The 11,836-nt window shown below is 37.1% G+C and overlaps 3 protein-coding genes across 3 annotated transcripts; 1 reads left to right on the top strand and 2 right to left on the bottom strand.

Annotated features, from left to right (window-relative positions):
• Positions 1-291: 291 nt before the first annotated feature.
• Positions 292-918, bottom strand: LOC135950216 (uncharacterized). Its single transcript, XM_065499749.1, has one exon. The coding sequence runs from the start codon at positions 916-918 to the stop codon at positions 292-294; it is 627 nt and encodes a 208-aa protein (XP_065355821.1).
• A 126-nt stretch (positions 919-1,044) lies between these two features.
• Positions 1,045-1,487, bottom strand: LOC135950204 (biogenesis of lysosome-related organelles complex 1 subunit 2-like). Its single transcript, XM_065499738.1, has 2 exons — positions 1,275-1,487; positions 1,045-1,197 (listed from the first exon to the last, which is right to left on the bottom strand). Exons 1-2 carry the CDS (start codon positions 1,485-1,487, stop codon positions 1,045-1,047), a joined length of 366 nt encoding a protein of 121 aa, XP_065355810.1.
• A 3,586-nt stretch (positions 1,488-5,073) lies between these two features.
• On the top strand, positions 5,074-10,359 carry LOC135950193 (uncharacterized). Its single transcript, XM_065499727.1, has one exon. The coding sequence runs from the start codon at positions 5,074-5,076 to the stop codon at positions 10,357-10,359; it is 5,286 nt and encodes a 1,761-aa protein (XP_065355799.1).
• Positions 10,360-11,836: the final 1,477 nt, after the last annotated feature.

Below are 11,836 nucleotides of genomic sequence, written 5' to 3'. Positions count from 1 at the left end.
TCTCAGCAAATATCTTCATTTTTATTTTTGAACATCACTGCTGTAAGGTCTTCTGAACTAAGCTGCGTACAAAGAAAAATGTTAATAGATTTTTTGGCAATAATACATGATCTTGGCCTACCATTGTTTCTTGCATAAAGGATGTTATATGCTGAGGCCGGGAACCCCTTCACGTCCAAGTCAGAAGCCCAGGGTTCTTGCACCAGCCCAATGTCCAGGTCCTCTTCGGCTAAGAGTACCCGAAGGTTATCTGTAGCACATTTCGAGTGCTGCAGATTTATCTGCACTATTTTAAGCGCCATTGTTGGTTTTTGGGGGGGGTTCGGAGAGCTTCATTTCTGTGAGCAGAGAGTTTGCAGCTTCAATCTCATCCGCTTCACCGCTACCCGTACCTGTAGGCCTGAACACCTTTACCTTGGCGTCCCTCACTCCGAAGAACAGCTTAAAGCCCGCCTTCTCAAGCTCGACAGAGCCCGATTCGGTGATGGCGAGGATTAGGCATGTGTGGCCATCGCCTTGCTCGGTGCGGATGATGGACCAGTCATCCATGTGGATGTCGGGGTTCTGTAGCTTCAGACACTCCACCAACTTATGCGCATCGGTTGCCATCTTCGGTAACCAAATACGTGCACGCGGTCTCATTGGAATCTCTTGAGCAGGGATCAGTTTAAGGCTTAAACCTACCCATGCACCACTAATCTTTGCGATGCACTTGCTAAGAAAGTCCTTTGAGAACTCGTCCATGCATTTGATCACCCTGTACCCCCGGTGAATCTCACCAGAGTCAAAACGAGGTGCTGTACCAGTCCTATTAGCGAACACGTGTTCCATCACGAGTTCAGTTAATTTGGACTCGATAGCACCCCATTCTGTTACAACAGGATTGGTGGTGCCGTCTTTCTCGGTCGCCAGAGCCATTAGAAGATGGTCCTTAACCACCTCGTTGAAGGGCCGTCTGGCGGATGTAGTCGTGGTTGATGTGGGTCCCGGAGTGGATTTTTTCTCGACAACCTTTCTCCGTTTAGGCGACTTCTCACCCTCTGTCTAAGAGCGATTGCGCTTGGACCTCTCTGTTTCTTCGGCTGCTGCCTTTGATGTACTGGGTACGGAATCCAAAAACTTTTGGTACTCATCTACCACAGCCTGGTATTTAGCGCGATCTTCTTCATCACGCTCATGGGCACCGCTGGCAGCATTCTTGTCAAGAATGAATATCGCCTTGGCGTATCGGGATTTAAGGATGTCTTTCTTTTCTTCTTCAATTGGTCGCCAGCCTTGGCATCCGATTGAAGAGGTGCATTTGTCAAGTTTTTGGAGGGCAGTAGAGTGCTGTGACGGTCACCCAAGCTGCCTGACATTGCGACCAGAGTCTCTTGACTAGAGGCTAGTAGGTCGTCTTCTGAAGAAGATCCTAGATCAACGGTTTTCTTCAGGACGTTGTTGTTGTTGTTTGTGTTTGTGTTGTTGTTGTTGTTATTTGTGTTCATTTTTGGTCCCACGAGTAGGCACGTAAGGGGATGGACCATCCATGCAGTGACGGCGTACATAGACTAGACAGAGATTACAACCGGCCCGTGTCATAAGCACCGGAGGGGAGCTGTTATCGACTAATCTTCTTTAACCACTAATTAGCCATTCAGGTTCTCGGCACTGCTACCAACCACGTTAACCTTACAAGTGGGGGAAAAGAAAGAGAGAGAGAAAAGACAGAGGGAAAGAACAGAGAGAGGAAAGAACAGAACAGTTTTTGGTCCGCGGGTAGTAAAACAAGAAAGATAAAAAGAGCACTATCGCTAGGCGACCATTTGTTCTAAAATGTATCGCCAGTTATAGCATTACCCTAGCACCAATTATATCCTACTGTGACCATTTGTTAAAAAAAAAAAAATGTGTCACAATATTATATAGTTGGCTATCACAACCCGTTTTACGAAACCTAGCAATATCAATAAGTTTAGACCATTTGTTAGAAAAAGTGTCTCAAGATATTGATATTGCGCGAGCATTTGTCAGGGCTAATGACATGTTTTAGGAAACAGTATCACTAGACTAGGCAGTTGCTCCCCCTATCCGCCACCTGGGACGCGTCCGATGGGAGACTGATAACTCCACACGGATCTTTGTATTCAGTGTGAGGAAGATGTAGATAAAAGTGTTCATGTCTGAATGGATGGTATTGGTTTGCCCATCTCTGTCCTGTTGGGGGATGATGTTGCCATCAACAATTTGAATTGACTGCCAACTATAAAGCGCTGCTATGATATATATTTAGCTTTAAGTTAATTTTTTCGTTAAGTCTTACTTTAACTTTATATTTAGTTTTTTGCGAGCCAATCGTTGCTTAGCTTTTAAAGAAGTAAAGTTGAATTTTGATAATTTTTTGGTTTTTGTATCGAGCCCTTTTTAATTCGTTTTTTAATAAAACAACCATTTTTGTACAAAAAACAATAGTTGAAAAAACATCAAAGGAAAGAGTTTTAATTTTCAATAAAACAAAACAAAATTGCTTTGTATAAAACAACCCCCTTTTTCTTTTTATTTAAATAAACCAAGTTGTTTGGAGACTTGGTGGAGAAATTTGCAGGTCCCACAAACTCGTGGACACTTGGTGGATTAACATTTGGTCCAGACGAACCGGATAATTTAGTGGGAAAAATTTTGCAGATAAATAAAAAGAGGTGATGTTTTTTTTAATTTTATTGTTTTTTAATATTTTGGTTAGAATATAAAATTCTACCAAAAACATTTATTTTGTTAGCTACACATCATTAAAGTAATGTAGTGTTTTGATCTGCATTATCATTCAATGGTTTGTGTATTAGCTAAAATTTAACCTGTATTTTTACCAACACTAAATAAAGGTGGTGCCTTGAGTCGTACTGTTTTTAGCTCAACAACACTGTCTTCGTATGACAGATGTCAATACTTGACATTTTGTTTCTTTGTATATACACACGTAAAAGAAAAATAACACAACAATAAAAGGAAAAAAATTCGCACAGCATGTGCTGAAATTTAATTGTGTTTTCAAATATAAATATTTAAAAGTGAAAATAATAAAGATCGTTGTATTTTCGCAACTTTTTGTGTTAATAAATTAATTAAGATAATTTTTTGAATTAAATTAAATTTTTACAAACAAATAAAAATCTATTAGAAAAATAAAAATTAGTTTAAAAATTGTTTTGTTTAATATTACACTTTGTATTAATATAAACACTTAAAAATCATAAATCTAATAATTCATCCTCTACAAGCAATGGCTAGGTTTTTGATTGTTTAATAATCAAAACAATTTATAAATTATAATACACAATAGAGCAACATCAAACTAAATTTTTAAGTGAAAAACTAGCAAATCATCGCCACCAATTTCCACAAGAAGCATTCAAAAGGAAATAATTTAAAGGAAACTTATACGAGACAATCAAGGTATCTTGTCCTGACATTGTCGGAGTAGTATAAAACACCACGTACTGTTTGGTGCTGCAGCAAGATTCCATATTATCAAACCTACATCACAAATTAGCTAAGCATCCAGCCCGGCAAATCAAACATCAAACATTCAACCAGGCACTCATCGTCACTAAATCAGGTCAACCAGTAAACCGGCCAAAACATCCAGCTGTATACAAATTTGGTTTATTTTGGAAGTTATAAATTTGTTGTTTCTTAATTTTGTTGTAGCTTTATTTTTGTTTAAAATCTCTACAAGCATAGAGGTTTGCCAGAGAAAAGTTAAAAACAAATCTTATAACAAAAAAGAAAAAACAATTTTTGCCAACAACAAATATAAACAACAACAACAACAGTGTCAATAGAAGAGGCATTTCAATTGGACTTATCCAGCCGGCAATTCCGTACCAACGTACCTGTGCAGTATAAACAAGTGGTAAGCGGAAAAGTTAATAATTTTCTATAATTGCTTTTTTTAATTCAGAATCCCAGGTTTATAAATCATTAATAGGCAAAACTTTATTGTATTTATAAACGTTTTAATAGCTTAAAATACACTTTATAAACCAGTGTTAAGTGAACAAATTTAAAAATTGAATCGATTCCATTTTAAACTGATTTTCTTTTTGCCTTTTTCTTGAAAAAAGGGATTTTAAAGATAAATGTTTATGAATTCGTACTAATAGAAGATATTATTGCAATTATTAAACATAATTTTAACTTCGCAGGGGAATTAGTTCCAATATAAAAATATATGATTTGTTTTGTATTCCTCGGCAGTTTCATAAGATTCTTAAGTTTAATAAACAAGTTTGATTGTTATTGTTTGTAATTTACTGCACACTGTAGGTCCAATCTAAAAACTATCTCCAGCATTAAAATAAAGTGTTTCCTAATGAAAATTCATTAAATTTTGTTAAAATTTAACAAAATAACAAAATATATTTTGAAATAAATCATAATACTTATAGTCATAGAATAAACACATAGAACGGAAGGAGAGAGTAATATATATGGAAAAATTACTCTCTTTTCACACATACGGGTGATACAATAACAAAATACATGCAATACATTCTCATGAATTAGGTTTTTGACAACAGACTTAGGTTTTTGGCTCTCAGTTACTTATCTAGTTGTTGTCTATGCTTATAGTGCTGTTTATTTTAGTAAACAATATTCGTCATTCGAACACGTTAAGAAATTTGTGAAAGATTTTTATTTTGGGAAATATTTTTTATTCTTTTTATAAAAAATTGCTGCGTTCAAAATATTATTTCAATTTTAACATTCTTGAGTTTATCAATTAATTCGTAATTTTGGGAATTATTTCGTAGATATTTTAAGATTTTGTGCAAGTGCTACATTTATTTGTTGATATTTTCTGAGAAACAGTCTTCTGAAAACTTTGCCATTGAAGTTCTTGAACAAAAGTTGTTCAAATTTAAGATTTTTGGTTTTTTTTTAATTCATCTGGCAATTTTCAAGCTATTTATAGTGTTTCAAAACTATAAGCTTGAGAATATTAGTTTTTGCTTTGATCGTTTAAACATTTTCTGGCAGTTTCATTTTTGAGGTTTTTTCATTTCGAGAGCTCAGTATAATAAATAATATAGGATGAAATCGGACATTTTAGTAAAATTTGAAAAGCTGGCCGCTTTATTTCTTGAATTTGAGAAGGACTATAATGAAATGCCACAAGAAAATCGAACTTCTTTTAGCATTGACCTTCAAAAAGATGAATTTAAGGATTTATGGGAAAAGGTAAAAGCAAGTTACGAGACTTTCGCTATTACCAACACTGTTAAAGATTCAGATGAAGATTGTGATCAGGCAAAACGGTTGTATAAGGAATGTAGATTAGCCTACATAACTATTGCGGCTTTAATGGGTGAACTGTCTCAATCCTTTATAAACAAGCCAGTTTTGAGTTCAACTCATTGTGCATCTGGGAACTGTGGAGACTTAGCTACTGTGGTGAATCGCACTTCTAGCCATCACATGAAGTTGCCACCTTGCACGATGGAAATATTTAAGGGCGATTATGGTTCTTGGCCCTCTTTTCGCGATATGTTCACAGCCGTTTATATTAACTGTGATGATTTGTCGGGAGTTGAGAAATTGTTTTATTTAAGACAATTCACATCTGACGATGCTTTGGAAATTGTTAAGAATTCGCCTTTGACAAATCAAGGATTTCAAAATGCCTGGAATAATCTAAGTGAGGCTTATGAAAATAAAAGGATTTTGGTCAACAGCCAACTTAAGATTTTATTCAACCTTTCACCCGTTAAAACTGAATCAGCTAAGGATATAAAAAGGCTTCAAAGGGACATCAATAATTGCATTTCGGTCTTGAATTTACATGATATAGATATCTCTACATGGGACCCTATTTTTGTATATCTGTGTTCCATTAAATTACCAGTCCTCACTTTGTCATTGTGGGAACAGAGTGTGAAAAATAAGAAAGAGATACCGAAATGGCGAGAAATGGACACTTTTATAACATCCCGATTTCAATCTTTGGAAACAGTGTTCGATATTAGTAATTCTGGTTTGATGAGTGGAACACAAAAATCTGATTCGGAGGATGCTGTCAACCCTACTGGAAATAGGCAAAATGTAAACAGATTTAAGTCCAAGAATAAGTCTAATTTTGGAAATAATGCATCATCTGGAGGAAAATTTAGAAGTTTTCAAGCGAAGGTGATAGGAAAGTCCTGTATTTTATGTTCAAGAGACCATTTGTTGAGATTTTGCTCGAAATTTTTGGAAATGAATCCCGGAGAAAGATTTTTGATAGTGAAGAGAAATAATCTTTGCATTAATTGTTTAGGTACCGGCCACAAGTTAGATACTTGTACAAGCAAATATAGTTGCTCAGTATGTAAACTGAAACACCATTCTATGTTACATCGGGAAGTAACAGAAACATCTACGAATAATAATGATAGCTCAGATAGGCCAACTACCAGTCAAGCGGTTGTACAAACTCAGACCGTACAAAATTGTTTTGTAACTGCAAGACAACAAGTTTTGTTGGGAACTGCTTTAGTAAATATTATATCTCGAGGCGACGTGTTTACTGCAAGGGCACTTATAGATTCAGGTTCACAGGCTACATTCATTTCGGAAAGATTGCAGAGGAAACTTAATTTGCCTATTAAGAGTATTTGCGCTAAGGTTTCAGGTTTGAATGGCGCGTTAGCAGGGTCTGTTCAAAAGCAATGCTCGTTTGTTTTGAGCTCTCCCCAAAATTCAGGTTTTAGGCTTGAAGTTCAAAGTCTTGTTTTACCGAGATTGACTGGGAAGTTGCCTGTTGATTCAGTTGATGTTTCTCAATGTTCTTTATCTAATCTTAAGTTAGCGGACCCAAATTTCTCGAGAAGCAGTCAAGTTGATATTTTGATTGGGGGCGATAACTATCCTAGGATCATGCTAGGTGGTGTTAGGAAAAATGTCTTAGGAAACTTGATGGCGCAGGAAACACATTTTGGATGGATTTTGACTGGTCCACTTCCTAACCCGAATAAAGAAATATTCACAACAAGTGTTTCGTATTTTACTGATGTTAGTTTGGACAAGCAACTCGAGAAATTTTGGACCTTGGAAGAACCGCCGCAACATTCCCGACTCACACCAGAAGATGAATATTGTGAAGAACATTTTAAGAATACAGTTAAGAGAAATTCTGAAGGTCGTTATGTTGTCTCACTACCTTTCAAACAGCAGTATTCGACTGATAGGTGTTTAGGACATTCGCGTGAGAAAGCCAGGAAACAGTTTTTGCGAAACGAGATTTCCCTGAAAAGAAATCCTGAGTTGAAATTGATTTATGAGAATGTTCTTTCCGAATATGAAGTTTTGAACCATATGGTCGAGGCTGAATATAATGAGTCAGACTTTTCAGATACATATTATTTGCCACACCATGCAGTTTTTAAGCCTGAAAGCTCTTCAACGAAAGTAAGAGTTGTTTTTAATGCGTCCAGCCGGACTACAACTGGGCTGAGTCTTAATGATATATTGTACCCTGGACCTATTTTGCAAAATGACTTGATGTTGCTAATAAATAGATGGCGTTTCTATCGATATGTTTTTAATGGTGACATTGAAAAAATGTATCGCCAGATTCTAATTGATCCCAAAGAAACTAAACTTCAAAAAATTATATTTCGTAAGAACCATAGCGATAATTTGGTAGATTTTGAATTAAAAACAGTTACTTTCGGTGTTAATTGTGCTCCTTTTTTGGCCATCAGAACTCTACATCAGTTAGCTGAAGATGTCGAAGACAAATGGCCGTTAGCTTCAAAAATTTTACGCCGCATGATGTATGTGGACGATGCTCTCGCAGGAGCACATGAAGTTTCGTTGGCTATAAAAGCTCGTGATCAATTGATCCTAGCATTATCATCCGCTGGATTTTCTATGAGGAAATGGACCTCAAATGCTGAACAAATTCTTAACGGTTTACCAGCAGAACATCTTTTGAATGAAAACTTTTTAGAAATTAATGATGAAAGTGTGGCAAAAACTCTAGGTATACGATGGAATGCAAAACTTGATGAATTTTATTTTTCTACGTCCACAATATCATTGAAAGAAAATTTTACAAAACGGGAAGTTCTATCTACTATTGCCAAACTTTTCGATCCAGCTGGATGGTTAGGACCGATAGTAATTATAGCAAAAATATTGATGCAACAAATTTGGAGTGAGGGAACTGATTGGGATGAAATTATTTCAAAAGATGCTGGGATAAAATGGAGACAATTTCTTGTTGATTATGAATCGATAAACGATATTCATATTTCTCGTTGGGTAGGATTCAAACCTACGACGATACTTGAAGTTCATGGGTTTTGTGACGCTTCTGAAAAGGCTTATGGAGCTTGTATTTACGTACGAGTCCATAATGGAGTTAATGCAATACATTCGCATTTATTACTAGCCAAATCAAGAGTTGCCCCTCTCAAGACTATTTCGTTACCACGTCTGGAACTTTGCGGAGCTCTTTTACTAGCAGACTTATTGGAAATTGTTAGAAAAGATTTAGATTTGGACCAAAATGGGACACGATTTTTCACTTGGTGCGACTCAATGATTGTTTTAGCTTGGCTTCAGAAGCCACCAAATTCGTGGACTACTTTCGTTGCTAATCGAGTTTTGAAAATTGTAGCAAAAACTGGCAAAGAATGCTGGAGACATGTGAGCTCAAAAGACAACCCGGCGGATTTAATTAGTCGTGGTGTTCGCCCACAAGACTTGATCGAAAGTCATCTTTGGTGGAATGGTCCTTCATGGCTTCGTTCTCCTTCTAATTATTGGTTATCTCCAACATGTGTAGATTTTGGCACAAGGAAAGAAGAGAGAACACATAAAGTTTTTTTCTCGTATTTTAAATCATATTCTGATCTTTTGGAGAATTTTTCGTCTTACGGCAGAGCTCTCAGGGTAATGGCATATGTAGTAAGAGGAATTAATGGAATTCTTAAAATTAACCAACATTTGTTTACTTCGTTGGACATTTCATCAGATGAATTGAAATCTGTGAAAGAAAAACTGATTATTGTTGCTCAGAAAGTTGACTTTGCTGATGAATATCATAAACTTTCGGAGAAAAAATTGCTAACTAATAGCAAAGTATTGAATTTAAATCCGTTTTTGGATGAAAAAGGTATGATACGTGTAGGAGGTCGCTTGGCGAACGCACCGAATTTGACCTATAATGAGAAGTTTCCCATTTTATTACCATCCAGTTGTCAATTTGCGAGACTTTTTGTGAAATTTATTCATGATATTACACTGCATGGAGGTAATCAACTTATGTTGAGGGTGCTACGTACACAGTTTTTCATTCCCCGGGCCAAGAATTTGATAAAAACTATAATAGGCCGCTGCAAAACATGTACTATTCGAAAAAAGGCAACACATAGTCAAATTATGGCAGCACTTCCTACACTTCGAACAATTATAACTCGACCTTTCACCACGACTGGTGTTGACTTTGCCGGCCCCTTTGATATTCGAAATTATACGGGCCGAGCTTGCTTGATAACGAAGGGTTATGTTTGTGTTTTCATATGTTTCGCTACGAAAGCAATTCATCTAGAAGCAGTCAGTAGTTTGTCAACTCCCGCGTTTTTGGCGGCTTTTTCTCGATTTGTATCTCGTCGTGGTTGTCCAAAGAATATGTATTCAGACAATGGAACCAATTTCGTCGGTGCGTCGAGAGTTTTAAAGACTGAATTTCGTAGTTTCCTTCGTGACATAGGTTCCGAAGTAAACTCTGGATATGCACATCAAGGAATAAACTGGCATTTTAATCCTGCTCGTGCCCCTCATATGGGGGGTTTATGGGAATCGGGGGTTAAAAGTTTTAAACACCATTTTCGTAGAATTGCCGGAGGTTTGAAATACACATTTGAGGAATTTTCTACATTGTTAGCGCGAATAGAATCTTGTTTGAATTCGAGACCTTTATGTCCATTATCGGAAAATGTTGACTGTTTAGATTGTTTAACGCCAGGCCATTTTCTTACTGGTGGCAAACTATTAGCACCTCCTGAAGTTGAAGTTTTGGAAGCTCCGATATCTATTCTAAATCGTTGGCAGAGAGTTAAAGCCTTGAATCAACGTTTGTGTGCTAGATGGAAGGATGAATATTTGAAGGATTTGCAAAAACGTAATAAATGGAAATATGTGCGGAAAGACATGCAAATCGGTGATATGGTAGTCATTCGGGAAGATAACTTGCCTACAAACGAATGGCGTTTAGGTCGCGTAGACAAGCTGAATATTGGTAAAGATGGCCACGTTAGAGTTGTTGAGTTAAGAACAGCACGTGGCTCAATAGTAAGACCAGTTGTGAAGTTAGTGGTACTTCCAACTGACTAGTCTTTTTTAATTTTTTTCCTACAGACATTTTTCAGAAACAATATGGTAAATCCTCGCAATAATGCTGAAGGTCGTCAAACCTCAAAAAAGATAATTTGCCGGATTTGCCTCAAAAATCATCCCTTAAAATCCTGCCACAAATTTTTGCAAGTAGACTATGAAGAGAGAATGCGACTGGTCTCCATTTATCGCTATTGCGCGGGCTGTTTGGCTCATTACCATACTTGGCGTACTTGTGAAAGTACGGGCCGATGCGGACGATGTGGTGACATGCACCACACATTGCTTCATAAGGAAGGTAGAGGTACTTTGTCCACGCACAGAAGAAACCAGCGTCATCGTCGAGGAACTAATTCGTCCGATCGCCGAGAGTCAACCGAACCCAGTTCGTCGAGAAGCTCTACCAGGGATCGTCGGTTAACAAATGGTCATGAGAGCGAGAGACCTAGCACGTCTCAAGCCCTTGTTTTAAGGAAGAACAAGGACCGTAACGCCCGCCGCAGACGTAATCGTAGGACAAAAAATGCGTTTAAAAGGAGCACCGTCGCAGGAACCGTGATGGGACCACCAATAAATGTAAGCGGGTCAGTGTTGCTGAAGCCAACGGCTATGGTAAACATTGAATCAAATGGGCGTTTCATTAGTGAACGTGCCATAATAGACGCCAACTCAGAGGTATCCATTATCTCGGAAGAAGTGGCTCGAAGAATATCTGCTCGTAGAATTAACGTGGGCGACAAGGAGAAGTGCCTCATTAGAATTGGTGGTAACCACGGTTCCAGCACCATAATTGAGGTTTATGCCGAAATCAAGCGGAATCTGAACATGATGGCACCACCGAGATCAGTCGATGGTAGTATTTTAGACGAATTCCCAGGGCTGCAATTGGCAGATCCGCATTTTAATTCATCGAGTGCAGTAAATCTTTTATTGGGTGGTGACGTCTATAGCAGAATTATAAGAAATGGAGTGTATGGAGGGTCCTTCGGCAAACCACTTGCACAATACACAATTTTTGGCTATATCATTTCTGGTTTGTGTTCATCTTAGAGTTTGTATGGAATTACATTCTTCGTTATTTTTTAAATTGTTTTAAATAATGAACAAGAATTAAATTTTTTGTATTTTATTCTTTTTTAGTTTTCTTATTTTTTTCTTTTTGGTCTTTGGATGGCTTCACAAACTTGGATTACTATGGGATGGAGTCACCACATTTAAATATTTATTGCTTTGTTTTGAAATAAATGGAATTTTGAAATTTTGAATTTTTTGAAGTTTTTCGTTTGCTCTTTTTTCTATTTTTATTAGCTTTAGGTTTTCTACAATTGGTTTTTGAGTTGCTGTACAGCAAGGGCGCCGGAATGTTCATGTCTGAATGGATGGTATTGGTTTGCCCATCTCTTTCCTGTTGGGGGATGATGTTGCCATCAACAATTTGAATTGACTGCCAACTATAAAGCGCTGCTATGATATATAT

This window comes from Calliphora vicina, chromosome 1 (assembly GCF_958450345.1).
Source record: "Calliphora vicina chromosome 1, idCalVici1.1, whole genome shotgun sequence".
NCBI lineage: Eukaryota > Metazoa > Arthropoda > Insecta > Diptera > Calliphoridae > Calliphora > Calliphora vicina.
The sequence above is the reverse complement of the archived record's forward strand: the minus strand, read 5'-3'. Positions and strand labels throughout refer to the sequence as shown.